This window comes from Drosophila bipectinata, chromosome 4 (assembly GCF_030179905.1).
Source record: "Drosophila bipectinata strain 14024-0381.07 chromosome 4, DbipHiC1v2, whole genome shotgun sequence".
Classification (NCBI taxonomy): domain Eukaryota; kingdom Metazoa; phylum Arthropoda; class Insecta; order Diptera; family Drosophilidae; genus Drosophila; species Drosophila bipectinata.
Genome location: NC_091740.1, coordinates 13,744,473 through 13,760,905, shown reverse-complemented (window position 1 = coordinate 13,760,905; position 16,433 = coordinate 13,744,473). Strand labels below are relative to the sequence as shown.

The 16,433-nt window shown below is 39.1% G+C and overlaps 1 protein-coding gene across 8 annotated transcripts in view; it reads left to right on the top strand.

Annotated features, from left to right (window-relative positions):
- Positions 1–15,204, top strand: part of Hcf (Host cell factor) — a 124,460-nt gene extending 109,256 nt beyond the window's left edge. For all 8 annotated transcript variants that reach the window (XM_070282473.1, XM_043213368.2, XM_043213370.1 and 5 more), the window contains 3 exons: positions 7,926–8,189; positions 14,531–14,894; positions 14,965–15,204. In XM_070282473.1, coding sequence (XP_070138574.1) covers positions 7,926–8,189; positions 14,531–14,894; positions 14,965–15,107 — 771 coding nt within the window. In that variant the 3' untranslated portion in view covers positions 15,108–15,204. The remainder of the gene's footprint in view (positions 1–7,925; positions 8,190–14,530; positions 14,895–14,964) is intronic.
- The last annotated feature ends 1,229 nt before the right edge of the window (positions 15,205–16,433 follow it).

Here is a 16,433-nt window from a genome sequence, read left to right as displayed (position 1 = left end):
TGTGGTTTCGTTGTAGGTGCCAGGCTGCGGCGCCGAGTCTCTCACTTTCGGCCAACAAACGAGAGAATTGCAACGATCCGAATTACTGCCAAATTCTTTAACATCAGCCTGATATGCGCACATGCCCCAACGGAGGAAAAGGATGATGCCACCAAGGACGCTTTCTATGCGGAGCTCGACCGAGCTTATGGCCGCTGTCCTTCCCATGACATTAAAATTCTCCTCGGGGATTTTAATGCCAAGGTAGGACGAGAAGACATCTTTGGTGCCACCGTCGGGCGATTAAGCCTACATGAGACCACCTCGAGCAATGGTCTCAGATTAATAGGCTTTGCAGCTGCGCATAATATGGTAGTTCGTAGTACTGGATTCCGTCATTTGGACATCCATAAAGCATCTTGGCTCTCTCCCGATCGACTGACCAGAAATCAGATCGATCATGTTGTGATCGATGCAAGGCACGCATCTAATATACTCGACGTGCGATCCTGTCGGGGTCCCAACATCGACTCCGACCATTATCTTGTTGCAGCTAAGATTCGCACACGGCTATGTGTGGCGAAGATTGCACGTCGAAGTGCGTTAAGAAGGCTGGACATCGGAAAGCTGCAATCACAACAGGCGAAGAATGCATTCTCCACTCACGTCTCGGGGCTATTAAGCCGAGCACCTTCAATACCTGAAGACATAAGCGATATGTGGGCGCTCATATCTCACTCCCTGCGAGCTTCGGCAGAAGAAGTGCTTGGATTCCAGCGTCCTCTATCAAGGAATCCATGGTACGATCAGGAGTGTCATGACGCAACAGCTGCAAAGGATGCCGCCTACGGAAGAACACTACAAGCTGGGGCGACACGAGCGAATGTGGATGTCTACAGGTCGAGAAGAAGAGACGAAAAACGCCTTTTCAGACGCAAGAAGAAAGAGCAGGAAAGGCGAGAGTGTGAGAGCACAGAGAGCAGCAGATGCAGAAATGAAGCACGTAACTTCTACCAGAGGGTCAAGCGTCTGACCCAAGGATTTAAGACTGGTACAGTGGCGTGCAGGGACAATGATGGAAATCTTGTCTCAGAAACAGAGGTCGTGCTGAGGTTATGGAGGGATCACTTCTCGAGTTTGTTATCTGGCTCAAGCACAGACTCTGAAGACTATGATCCACGAACCCCAATCTATGGCACTGATATTGAAGTGCCAATCCCAAGTCATATCGAAGTCAAGGATGCAATCCAACGGCTTAAAAACAACAAGTCTGCAGGTGCTGACGGCCTGCCGGCAGAATTGTTTAAGGCAGCTGGTGATATGTTGGTAGGGAGCATGCACCAACTAATCAGTAAGATATGGCTCACGGAGAGCATGCCCGAAGACTGGAACCTCAGCATGATCTGTCCCATCCTGAAGAAGGGTGATGCTACGGTGCGCACCAACTACCGCGGAATTAGTCTTCTTCCAGTTGCATACAAGGTCCTAACGAGCGTATTGTGTGAAAGACTGAAACCCCATGCTGAAGCACTGATTGGACCTTATCAGTGCGGGTTCAGGCCTGGCAAGTCCACTGTTGACCGGATTTTCACCTTGCGCCAAATCCTGGAGAAGTCTTACGAAAACCAGATCGACACGTACCATCTCTTCGTCGACTACAAAGCTGCATTTGATAGCCCCCGGCGAGATCGCCTATATGCCGCCATGTCTGAGCTTGGTATACCAGCAAAGCTGACTAGACTTTGCAGAATGACATTGACCAACACCATCAGCTCTGTCAAGGTAGGAAGTGGCCAATCCGAAACCTTTATTACCAAGTGTGGCCTCAGACAAGGTGACTCGCTGTCTTGTATACTCTTCAATATTTTATTGGAGAGTATTATAAGAAAGGCTGGTGTACATCGGTCGGGCACGATATTAACCAACAGATGTGTCCAGCTCCTTGGTTACGCTGATGATATTGATATCATTGGCCGCACCAAGCGTGATGTCACAGGAGCCTTCGGGGCTATTGAAAAGGAATCAGCAAAAGTAGGACTAGCAGTGAATATGGAGAAAACAAAGTTTATGGTGTGCTCTAGCAGAGAATCGCGGCGCCTTGATTCTCAGCTGACTGAGAAACTATAGCTTTGGGTCCGTCAAGGAGTTTATCTACCTAGGCACTGCTATAACAAGCACAAATGATGTCAGTCTGGAGATTAAGCGGAGAATAACACTTGCCAACAGGTGTTACTTTGGGCTCAGTAGGCAGTTTAATAGTAGAGCTCTCTCTCGACGCACAAAAATCACACTCTACAAGACGCTCATTCTTCCAGTACTCCTATATGGTGCGGAGTGCTGGACAGTGACGCAATCAGATGCAGCTGCTCTTGGAGTGTTCGAGAGGAAAATTCTTCGTAAAGTCTTTGGCCCAATCTGCGTGGACGATGTTTATCGCATCAGATACAACCACGAGCTGTATGAGCTGTACGGTGATGTTGACGTAACCAGTCGAGTGAAATCTCAAAGACTTCGCTGGCTGGGCCACGTTGCCCGTATGGATGAAGACGCTCCGGCCCGTAAGGTGTTTGATGCGGTGATTGTTGGGACACGAAGGAGAGGACGACCCCGAACGCGATGGCAAGACCAGGTGATGGAAACCCTGTCCACACTTGGTGTTACCAACTGGCGAAGGCGCGCCCAGGACAGAGTCGCGTGGAGGCACATTGCGCTTCAGGCCGAGACCCGATAAAAGGGTTGTCATGGCCATATAATAAATAAATAAATAATATTATATCCAGTTCGTGAACGATTATTTTCAAGAATATTTGGTTTTTTCTGCATACAGTAAACATTTTTCCAAAAAATGGATGTTTTCAGTTCTAAAAATTTTATTAAAAAATGTTTATCTGCGAAATTAAAATGGACGCAAAAAAACTGAATCGTTCACGAACTCGGCACAATCATTACGAATAATTTAAAAAAAAATTGAAGAAGATCGATCAAATAGTTCTTGTGTAATCGTGGTCACAGCGAAGGCACTTTTGGAAAAACACGACTTTGAGATAATCGCATTCAAAGTTGCTTGACGCTGTCCGCAGCCGTGATGAACCGCGCCTCAAAACGCTTTTTTCCTATCGAACTATTATTCGGATCTCCATGAAACTTTTGGAAAATATTCTCTAGGGGATATACTTTAGGATTAAGCAAAAAAAAATTTTTCGTTTTTTGAAGAAAAAAAAAGGTATATAACCCCTTAACACGCATTTGAAGACAACCTTATCATAGCTCCACTGAATTCGAAAGCTAGGCGGCAAGGAGTTAAAATATGAAAAACCCGCTTAATCGGCTCATTTAAAAGATAGTTGGCCCTGTGACACTTGATTCGAAAGGGGGCAAAGCTACGAAGATCCCTTTGAGGAACAATAAAATTAATGAGTCCCAGTAAAAAAGGGCAATCAATGTTATCAGCGACTACATTATTAACAAAATTTAAAGCTGCCAGTGTACGCCTATCCTGAAACGTGCAAACATTGAGAAGAAGACAGCGGCTCTGGTATAAAGGTAGAGGATCCTGTAACCTCAGAGGCAGAAGAGCAAATTTTAAAAATTTCTACTGGAGTCGTTATATTCTGTTGGAACGAAATTTGCAAGCCGGATTCAAAATGATCAAAGCATATTCCAGCCTCGACCGAACAAATGCCTCCAGCCTCAGGTTGGCTGAAAAATCGTCTAGCAGTATTAAAATTGTTAGTATTGCCACTACCAGCCATGTCCAATAATACGCCAATGTCCTTCCTAAGCTCTGAGTGTGGACTTTTGAATTGGTTCACGTGCCTCTTCACAAAGCCCAGCAAAGCATACGCTTTAGGCAGAATATAGTCTAAGTGACCATACAATTTAAATTTGCTGTCGAATAAGACACCAAGGAGTAGCACCTCCTTTTTAGCTGCCAAACTATAATTATTGATGGAATAACCCGAGCATATTTCAAGTGACCTCTTACTGTAACGGGTAATCAGACACTTTGATAAGTTTAATGGAAGAAGATAACGGGAGCACCATGAGTAAACTCTGGATATATCCTCCTGTAACTGTCCCTAATACAACTAGTGGCTTTATAGATTTTAAGGTCATCCGCATACATTAAGAAGTAGGAATGACGAAAGCATGAAGAGATGTCATTAATGAAAATAATAAATAAGATAGGTCCCAGAGAGCTGCCTTGTGGAAAACCAGAGGAAGTGACAAATGGAGTTGAGATAGCGTCTCCAATAGAAACTTGGCAAGGTCGGTCAGCCAGATAAAACTCGAACCAATTTGATAGGCAGGAATGAATACCTAATTTATATAATTTGGCCAGAAGGGCAGCATGGCACACTTTGTCGAAGGCTTTTAAGAAGTCAGTGTAAATGGCATCAACCTGAAATCGGTTTTCAAAAGCTTCAAAGCAGTGCTTAGAGAAGACCGCTTAATTAGTTGTAGTGAAACTCCCAGGCAAAAAACCATGCTGGTTGGGGGATATAAAATTACGAGCCAGAAAAGTCAATTTTTTAGTTACTATCCGCCCCAGCATCTTAGCGACGTTGCAAATTTTGGCTATAGGTCTATAGGATTTTTGCGATAGTTGGTAACATCAGACCTACTGCCACCTTTGTGAATAGGCGTTATAGAAGTAATCTTCCACTGGCAGGGGAATCAACAAGATGAAAGCGACAGGGAGAACAGCAGTTGAAGGGGAGTAGAAAGAGAAGCGATACTCCTCTTAAGAAAGAATGGGGAGATACCGTCCACGTCAGGTGTGAGCGATTCGGCCAAATGTCCAGTGGCTTCAACTAAGTCACCGTCCAAAACGTCCATGTTACTCACATTGAGAAACGGCTCAATGCTAAGAAGAGTTTCATGATCACTCCAAGGAACCTGCGGCTCCAAGTTAGAGACAAAGTATTTTGCAAAAAGATCAGAAACGCCCTGACCCGAGTCGGCTGCTAAATTACCATAACATATGGATAAAGATATGTCCGATTTTGACTTTTTGCTGTTAACAAACCGCCAAAAAGCTTTAGCATTGGATCGAAGGCTAGCTTCGACATCGGATATATACTGATTGTAGAGGAACTTATTAAGGAAATCCAATTCCCGCTTAAATTGCCAGTACAGCTCTCCTGCTCGAGACTCCCCTGTCATTATAAATCGTTTGTAATGCTTATCCCTTCTATTGTTTAAGTTTTTTAAACCTTTTGTATACCAGGGAAGCCTATAGGATCTTCGTACCTTTACAGGGACATAAGTATCAATAATATTAAAAAGGACAACCAAGAACTTAGTTTAATAATCATCGATGGACCCATCCGAAAAAAGGGAAACACAATCAAAGGCTTAAAAAGAGGCATTAATAAGTGACAAGTTAGTATCATTCAGATATGGAATGGGTGAAGCAGAAGGCAAAAAACTATAAAACTCAATATGAATTACTAACGGCTTGTGGTGCATATCACAAGGACTTAATGGTACATTGCATAATTCTACTTTACTATTAACCAAATTATTTAAAAATATAATCAAGAATTTTAGATAAATCATTAAAAATAGAATTTACTTGGGAGAGGCCCAGACTAAAAATATCATCTAAAACTACAATTTAATGACTCTGATGAACGTTACTAGGTAGCATGCAGGGAGATTCCGGGTCCCAAGACCAGACAATGGAGCTCAGGTTAAAATCGCCAAGGCGCAGTGGTGTGGCCTGAAGAGATCGACGGATAGCGATGATCACACCACCACCGCGCCCACACTGGGTACTGAATGCATCTCGGTCTTTTCGAAATACATGGTACAAGTTAGGCTCGAAGAACTCAGAGGAGCTGAATTTGTCATTGAGCCACGTTTCCACAAGGATGATTACATCAAAATCGCAGGCAGAAGAATTGAGGAATACCATCCGGGTCTTGGTTTTCATTCCCGATATATTTTGGAATAGAACTTTAAGGCTTTACGGCAAGGCGGCAATGACGAAAGTGCATTCCTGGTACTGGTGCATGTGGAGGCATATCCAATACGCATAGCTTGCAAGATAGCCGACGAGGACACATAGAAAGTTCCATTAGACTCATCAGTAGACCTGCGAGAGTCCAGTTGCAGGGCAAATCCAGTGCACTGTGAAAGCATTGAGCGTTCATAGTCAGGCACATCGAAATGCAGCAAAGATCCACCCAAACGTCCAAAACGTAAATAAACATCTTCCATCGGCGAAAAGAAAAGCGAGTGCCCCAGCGAAAAGAGATAAGATGAGCCGCGATGTGCTGCCGTCTCGATTACCATCGTCTTGATGTTGCTGGACATCCACAAATGAAGATAAGATGTAAACAACTCGCTTTGTAAAAAGTTGTTTTTGTTGTTGGATAATATCGATCAGAAAACAAAGCGAAGTATTGGAGGAATTGAAGAAAGCGTCAACCGTAACCATTAACACCTACGCCATTTGTTGTTGGTAGCGCACAAGAGTACAATCGAGGTGATAAATTGAAGCTTGTGAAGAAGAAGACGTAACGGTGCCAGTGGCGCCCCTTACTGGATATTTTTTGATGATCGCGATTGTGGTAAAAAAAGAATAGCCGGGAGGTCAATATCCTTAGCAGGCTATGCACAAACCAGCTGACTTTTACCGACATAGGCCAAAAGTCATCACTGAAGAATGTAGGGAAATGTTGCTCCGGAACTCCCAACTTAAAGTTAACGAACTTAAAAACGTTGATGTCAGCATCCTTTTTGACAAGCTTAGCACAGGCTTAATCACTCGGCTCCACGTTCAGCTTGTCTGCGACGAACTTGGACAATGCATCCGGTTGCGAAGACGTCGCAAATTTACCAATAAGAAGGTATTTTAAGGGGGAACATCTGAGTAACTGGCGAAAAAAAAGCGTATTTTCTGGAATTTTTTTTGGCCAAATGAAAGAGCCAATCGATAATTTGCAAATGAGTTTTTATTATATTATATTTAAAGTACAAAATCAATTTTTTTTTAATAAATCGAAAACAAAATAACGGCTCTGCAGCCTTTATTCGTAGGCCCTTTTTTTTTAAAGTTGGTCCATGGCCGAACACCTAACGTCCTTAATTTTTGATCTAAAACAAAAAAATCAAGTTTGGTTAGTTTCTGTACATCAACGGCTATCGACACACGTAGGATTTTTTCGATATATTAATTTTTTTGCAAAATGGTGAGTGATTGAAAAAACTTTTCAATTTTCACGAACAAAAAACGTCACAAAATTGTTCATAAAAAAAAGTAAGCAATATAAAAAAATCCTTCGTGTGTCGATAGACATAGGTATTCTGAGTATACTGTCAATATTTTAGATCGATAGGTTAAGAGTTGTTCGAGTTATGGGTTCGGCCAACTCAAAAAAAGCGGTTTCGAGAAAAAACGCGTTTAAAGTTTTAAGTACTGTGTGATATTCCTGTGAGGCTTCGCCGCAGAATGGAATATTTCGACCCTTAGACGTTTTGGCCGGACTCTATCTTTTGATATGTTATTTGTTATTATTATTATTTTAAGACTCTAAAGAATTTTTTAAGCGAAAACAAAATTTTTCAATTTTTTTTAAATGTTTCTCAGATGTAAAAAAAGAAGATAAAAAGACTAATTATGTTAGTTTTAAAACTTTATACAGGGTTTTTATTGTTCGATTAAAGTTACAGATAAATAATTATGTTAAATTCCGACGGCTGCATGACCCGACAATTGGCTTTTGTGCAGAAAGCTGCGTTTTAACAATCAAATGCGTTCTCGGAGCGGAATGCAAGACCGGAATCGGAAAAGGTCGGCGACCTATATAAAATATTTTCGATCTTGCGAACCGATCTTAAATGGATGGGGACATCAAATTTGACTCCGCCCGAAACTAGCTTTCGTTTCTTGTTGTTTTAAATATAAAACCTATTTAAAACTTTTTATGTATTTTCAGAACCAATCTCATTCCTTGCAAGTTCCTTCTTTAAATGTCTCCCAAAACGACAACCAGAAATGGCATACCGTTGGAATATTTAAGGATCTCTCACATACAGTTACAAGTTATATAGAAGAAGATTGTGAGGCTCTAATTAACGGTATTGATTTGGATAACTTTCCCGATTTAATTAAGCATCCACGAATCAGTTTGGAACCAGGAACAGCATATCGTTTTCGACTTGCGGCTATTAATTCGTGTGGGCGTGGAGAATGGGGAGAGGTATGTATAACTCCTTTTTTATACCCTTGCAGAGGGTATTATAATTTTGACCAAAAGTGTGCAACGCAGTGAAGGAGACATCTCCGACCCTATATAGTATATATATTCTTGAACAGGATCACCTCCTGAGTTGATATGAGCATGTCCGTCTGTCCGTCTGTCTGTTTGTCTGTCTGTCCGTCTGTCTGTCCGTCTGTCTCTCCGTCTGTCTGTCTGTTTCTACGCGAACTAGTGTCTCAGTTTTAAAGCTATCGTCACCCTTCTTTTCTTTGCACGCAGTATATAAGTCGGAACGGCCCGGATCGGCCGACTATATCCTATAGCTGCCATATAACTGATTGATCGGAAATGGTATAACTTTGGCAAAACATTACGATATGCCAAATTTCAAAAGGATCAGCCGACTATATCTTATAGCTGCCATATAACTGAACGATCGAAAATGACCCAACTTTCGTGTTTTTGAAGATAGAAAGCTGAAACTTAGTACAGATAATATTTTTTGTCAGTTGATCCAACCTCTTAAATTTCATTAGGATCGGGCGACTATATCCTATAGCTTCCATATAACAGAACGATCGGAAATGGTATTTGGTAGAAATATCAATTTTCGTATTTTTGAAGATAGAAGCTTGGGACTTTTTTTTAGATTTTTTATTTTAATTAATTGGTTTTATTATGATGTAATCAAAAGGCCAACTATATCCGATTTTTGCGATATATATCCGGTTTTAACTGCAAGGGTATATTAACTTTAGCTCCGCCCGAAGTTAGATTTCCTTTCTTGTTTTTATTTCTGTTTAGATTAGTAATCCGGAGTACAGCAATGAATTTCTTAGATCATAGAAAAATTGCACTCAAATTACGAATGCTACATTAAAACGAGCGCCATCCGATCTCAGCGTTTCAAACAAAGCAGAGAACTTTTATTATTTAGAACAAAAATTATTAATTCTATTATAATTAAATTCTCCCTTACACATTATTATTGGGTATAAAACCTTACCGAGAGTATTATAATTTTGTTCAAAAGTTTACAGCGCTGTGAATGAGAAATCTGTCTGTTACCACGTCAACTAATATATGAGTTTAAATCTATCTACCAGTTATAGTATTTATGCGATACCGAATTCACAATTTCAGCCGATTCGTGTGTGCATAAACGCCATTTCGTGAATTCGGCAACTCACGAAAGTTTACTATGATTTCAGTCTCAATGCATGAATTGGTGATGGCAAACCAACTTAACGCTATTCAAATCAGGTGGCAACGCAGAACATACTAGTAAAAGTATTAAGTAATACTTGCCTTATATAATGACTAATAAATGCATAAATGTTTTATTAATAATTAATTTTCAGGTTCTTATTTGCCGATTGTAAATGAAGAATTTATGTTTATCCATCGAGTTGCTTGGTTTGTTTACTTTTTGTGAAAGTTTGACCAGACCAAAATACCTAATTATATACGGCTGGCACATCTACTTAAATCAAATCAGGGGTTATTTTCATAAACATAGCAAGTATCTATGAAATACGAGGGGTATTCAAAAAGTAAGTTTCCCTACGTTGGGGGATAAATAAAAAACAAGTTTTAGGCAGTAAAAATGAATTTATTTTATTCTTTGACTCTTAAACTATTTTTCTACATAGTCGCCTTGGACTACAATACATTTTTGGTATCTGTGTGAAAGCTTAAGTAAACCTTCCTTAAAAAATTCCGTGCCCTGTTTTTTGATCCACGATTTGACGACTTGTTTGATTTCGTCATTTGAAACGAAGTGCTGGACTGAAGTTCGGTGAATTTGACATTTAGGAGACATCATTTCCAAAATATGGTCAATAGTCCATCGTCTGTCCTCCTGAATAATGTTTTCAACCGCTGCAATCGCATCGTCCGTAATGGCGCTTTTTGGGCGTCCGGCACGCTGCTCATCGTGCACTTCTGCGCGTCCGTTGAGAAAATCTGTGCGCCATCTTCGCACCATCTGCACACTCATACAGTCTTCACCATAAATAGACACCAATTCACTGTGAGTTTCATTACCGTTTAACCCTTTTGCAGTTAAAAAACGAATAACCGAACGTAATTCACAATCGGACACGCTTTGCACTGGTAACTCCATGATTATTGAGCTCGTACTGCTGAAAAAAGTATTCTTGGCCACCAAAACCAATTCCGCTCTTATCGGTAGAATCTACACTGAAACTATGTTCAGCTAGAGTCCGCTAGGTGGCGTCTGAGAGAAACGCCAGACTAGGGAAACTTACTTTTTGAATACCCCTCGTACCAATACTTTGGTATTTTTTGTCAACTAATCTGAACTGCCAAATTGAGATAGTTTTAATGAAATTAACATACCAGTCAAATTTATTCGATATATGCGATATACAATATGAATTTATCAATAACTGCAAGGGTATTGTCGGGTCAGGCAAGTTTTTTATTAGGCTTAAGTGTGTACAAATCGCTCGGCCGCTCGACTTCATCGAGCCTATCTTTTGAGAGTTTTAGCTCCGCAATGTCTAGGTCGGGCCGCCCTCTCCGTTATTAAGAGCTTTAGCTTCGCAATGTCTCGTCGGGCCGCTCTCTCTGTGCATCACTTTAAGTCACTGCATGCACCATAAACTGCTACCTATGTTGATCATCCAGTTTCATCTTTATACGGATAAATTGTATGCTCAGGTGGGCGCAAAGTAGATGGTACCGATAAGTAAATATTTAGTCCAAAGTCAGAGGTTGTTTTTAAGTCAATTCAACTACCATTGGAATCATTTTAAGAATTTATTTTTCAAGTTTTCAATCAAAATGTCCATATAACATTGTCATGACGTTGTTGGCTCGTTGCGAAAATGTTTTCGACTACAAAAAACGCGCTACTAAAATTATAATAACCACTACATATCAAGAAAGGAAAGCTAACTTCGGGCAGAGTCGAAGTTGATATTCCCTTGCAGTTAAAACCGGAAACATAAAGCTACAAAAAAGTCCCAAGCTTCTATCTTCAAAAATACCAAAGTTGGTATTTTTACCAAATACCATTTTCGATCGTTCAGTTTAATGGCAGCTATAGGGTAGAGGCGCCCGATCTCGGCCGTTCCGACCTATATACTGGGTGCAAAGGAAAGAAGGGTGTGTGCAAGTTGAGAGTCAATAGCTTTAAAACTGAGAGACTAGTTTACGTAGAAAAAGACAGACGGACAGACTACACAGTGCGACAGTGATTTGGGTAGGGTATGCAAGCACAGTTCTCATGCAGAACAAGAAAAAACTTAAAAGCAATCGGCGTTTTAAGTGATGTCGACTGAAATATACCCTGCTCCATTCTCAGTATATTGTTTTTAATGCTTCTTAAAAATGTATACATATATACAAAACATTTTACTGCTAACACCTAATCTCATTCCTAAATAAATTTAAAATGTATGTTGAAATATTAAAAAATATAATATAACAAATAATATTATTTCTTTCGTCATTTCACCAAATAACGAATACCCGAATTTTGTTAGGGTAGACAGCCTGAAAAGATAGAAAAATCAAAATTTTGTGCGCTGGCTTCGAAACAAAATCGCACGCACACATACACTCGTGTATGTGAATGTGTGACACGCATACATACAAAGAACAATCCAAGCGCAGACCAACCTTCTCCGTCGCGCTCCTTTCAGCGACTGAGAAACAGAAAGCATTCTATGAGAATATGAGCGTAAGATGAACGAACGATGAGCGTAAGAGAGCGTAAGAAATCCTCTTTAGGGCCTGATGGGGCCTGTCGAAAGAAACTTATGCGTCCATTTTCGTTGTATGAAATGGGTTGTCTATATGCTGTATGGTTAGTGGTCGAATATAGTATAAAACCGTGTTTGAAATTTTTCTAACACATTTTTCTTTTCAGACAAAATCTTGATTTATTTAAAAAAAAACGGGTTTTCGGGACTTTTTTGCTCTTAAAAATTCCTAAGCGCGTAATTTTAAAACGTTGTTTTTGTAAATCTTCACGGTTCGCTGATCGAGGGCACCGAAGCTCTGGCACGAAGCTCTGGCACGACTTGCTGGCGCCTCCGAAAAAAGATAACGGTTTGAGCATCTTTTCTTTAAAGAATACTTTTATACTCTTGCGGAGGATATTATAATATAATTTCGGTCAAAAGTAAACCATAAAGTATATTTTTAATATAGAATATATATGTATTCTTAATATAGCCGTATATCTGATCGAAAATGCCATAACTGTGTTTTTAGACATTTCTATGGATTTTATTTTTGGCAAAATAATACGACATGCCAAATTTTATATGGATCGACCGACTATCCTATAGCAGTCTTATAACAGAAACATCGAAAATGACTTTCGAGTTTTTGAAGATAAAAGGTTCAAATTTTCTACAGATTTTATTGGGTTCGGCAGATAGGATCGGCAGCTATATCCTATAGCTGCCATATCACTAAGCGATCAAATGTATTTATTTGTTAAAAATACCAAATTTGGTAATTTTGAATATAGAAGCTTCGGACTTTTTTAAAATTTTTTTTTTTAATAAACTGGTTAAAAAAACTCCTGGAACGTAAACATACAATTCAAAAATATGTAATACGTACGCAAACTAGTCTCTAGTCTCGATTTAAAACTTTGCACACACCCTTCTTTCCTTTGCTCGCAGTATATAAGTCGGAACGAGTTAGAGACTTCAAATTTATATGAGAGCTATTTTTGGCCAAACATTACATGTTAAATTTCATTTCAAATTTCATCCGCCGATCCTATAGCTGCCATATAACTGAACGATTGGAAATGACCCAACTTTCGTTTTTGAAGATAGAAAGCTGGAACTTAGTACAGATTTAATTCTTGGTCAGTTGATCCAACCTACCAAATTTCATTAGGATCGGCCGACTATATCCCATAGCTGCCATATAACTGAACGATCGGAAATGGTATTTGGTAGAAATATCAACTTTCGTATTTTTGAAGATAGAAGTTTGGGACGTATATCCGATGTTTGCGATATATATCCGGTTTTAACTGCAAGGGTATATAAACTTCGGCTCCGCCCGAAGTTAGCTTTCCTTTCTTGTTTTTTTTAATAAATTAAACAAAATTAGTATATAAAAAGTTAAAAAACACTATACCTTGAACCACTGTGCCAAATAGGAAGCCGAAGCGGGAGCTTTGGAGAGTGCAAAAGAAAAATGCAGAAATAGAGATAAGACGGGGAAGAAGCAGAGCTGAGCTATGCTTGGAATTGAAATTATTAATTCGACTCCAAATATACCACAGCACTCGCGAAGCGATACGGTTTAAGCTTAAGATTCTTAAGATTCTCAATATATTCAATTCACAAATGAGTAAACACCGGTTTACCAATATTTATCATAAACGCAGTGCGCGCAAAAAAAACACGACCGTTCGCTTAAGAGAAAGAGAGGGAAGTGACCCAACTTTCGTGTTTTTGAAGATAGAAAGCTGGAACTTGGTACAGATTATATTTTTGGTCAGTTTATCCGACCTACCTAAATTTCTTAAGGATCGGCTGACTATATCCTATAGCTGCCATATAACTGAACGATCGGAAATGACCCAACTTTGAAGATAGAATGCTGGAACTTAGTACAGAGTATACTCTGTATTATACAATATAAAATATATTTATATGTATATAAAATATATTTTTGGTCAGTTAATCCGACCTACCAAATTTCATAACGATCGGTCGACTATATCTTATAGCTGCCATATAACTGAACGATCGGAAGTGGTATTTGGTAGAAATACCAACCTTGGTATTTTTGAAGATAGAAGCTTGGGACTTTTTTTTAGATGTTTTATTGTAATTAATTGGTTTTATTATGATGTTCTCATAAGGATAACTATATCCGATGTTTGCGATTCATACCCGGTTTTAACTGCAAGGGTATATCAACTTCGGCTCCGCCCGAAGTTAGCTTTCCTTGTTTTTTTTTTAATTTTGTATTCTAATAATTTGGTTTTTTAGTAAATTTCTCATAACGATCGGGGCACTATGTCCGATATTTGTGATTAATATCCGATCTAAACTGCAAGGGTATATAAACTAGAGCTTTGACGATACCTCGACGTATAAACAGCAATCTAAATATTGGTGTTGATGAGGTCCCAGTGTGTTAAGAGGTTTAGCATACTTGATCCAAAGTATTATACATCACACGTGTGTTCGATTTCAGGGCTTTTTGTTTGTATATTTACACCACTGTCTATAATCCTTAATGAAGACAGAAATTACTAAAGTGAAAAATATTTTAAATTGAACTTTGCTAAAATAATAAAATTTCAAACTATTTGTTAATGAATTTTTTCGCAGATATCAAGCTTTAAGACTTGCCTACCTGGCTACCCCGGAGCCCCCTCAGCGATTAAAATATCAAAGGATATTAGAGAAGGGGCTCACCTAACCTGGGAACCACCACCGGCACAAAAAACAAAAGAGATAGTTGAGTATTCAGTATATCTTGCGGTAAAGCCAACTGCTAAGGACAAGGCACTGACGACTCCACAATTGGCTTTTGTGCGGGTTTATGTTGGTGCGGCTAATCAGTGTACTGTGCCAAACACTTCATTATTAAACGCACATGTAGATTGCTCAAACAAGCCTGCAATTATATTCCGGATAGCTGCTCGCAACCAAAAGGGTTACGGACCAGCTACTCAAGTGAGATGGCTCCAAGGTATGACTTTTAAAAATAAACTCTTAAAATTTTAAATTTTGAAGATATTGATATTTTTTTAAATTTTCAGATCCAATGGCTACAAAAATGCAATCACCGGCAAACCCACAAAGTTTAAAAAGATCCCAAGATAAAATGCCTAGTGCAACTGGTAGCACATCAAGTTCTTTCGGCTTGCCAAACAAACGAGGGCGCAATGGATTACCGGAATGACCATTTAACAAATTTTTTTAAATTTATAAATACGAGTAGAGATAGTATCATTGATAAGTGAAATATTGAACTTATAAATAAAATGCATGGAAATATTTTTAAATTGTGTTACTCCCTTAACTTTTTATACCCTTTTTTATATAATTTTTTCCAAAATTGTGCAACGCTGTGAAAGAGACGTCTCCGACCCTATAAAGTATATATGTATATTCTTGATCGGGATCATCTCCTGAGATCTCCTGATCGGGATATGAGCATGTCCATGTTCGTGTGTTTGAAGATAGAAAGTTGGAACAGGTTCTATTTTAAGTCAGTTGATCTGACCTACCAATTTTCAAAAATATCAGCCGACTATATATCTTATAAAACATAAACTGAACGATCGGAAGTGATATTTGGTTAAAATACCAACTTTTGTATTTTGGATGATAGAAGCTTGGGACTTTTTTTTGGACTTTTTATTGTAATGGTTTTATTATGAAATAGTGGTCGACCAATTATATCCGATGTTTGCGATATATACCCCTATATGCTAGGGTATGTAAACATCGGCTCCGCCCGAAGTTAGCTTTCCTTTCTTGTTTAATATAATTTATTTACATTTGGTAATAATATGGGATGATTTAGTTAATAAAATATACTTTTATGGGTCTTATCATAGAGCAATAGCTCTGCAATGTCTAGGTCGGGTCACCCTTCGGTTATCGAGAGCTTTAGCTTCGCAATGTCTGAGTCGGAATGGTCTCTCTTTACTTATATCCCTGCATTCACACTATTAATTGGCCTCTCTTTGTATCATCAAATTTTATCTACATGCAGAATACGTAAAAGAGTAATTGAAATTTTTATTGGTGGAGCGAATTTAAATTGGCATTGAAAAATCTCAATGAGTAAACTGGTATTCGGCCTTTCAGTGGGCATGATGTCCGTCTTGTGCATACTGCTGAGGTGGACATGTCATTAGGTTAAGTTTCTTTTTCATATTTTTATACCATTGCAGAGGGTATTAAAATTTTGTTTAAAAGTGTGCAACGCAGTGAAGGAGCTCGTAAAACGTTGAAATATGAAATAGCGAGCTCCTTATAGCCGTTGTGTCCTGATAACGACAAACTATTCTATAGTGCTCCCGAAATACGGAAGGCTGACTCAGTTGGACAGTGAATTTAGCTGGGCGCCGATGTCGCTTGGCTTGGGTTTGTTCTACATTTGCAGAGGTATCATCATCTTCGACCCTATAACAACTATACGGCTGTGTTACTAGAAATAGCAGTGAAACAACATCAACAAAAATATAACTGTTTTTTTTTTATTTTTTGAAACTACCAG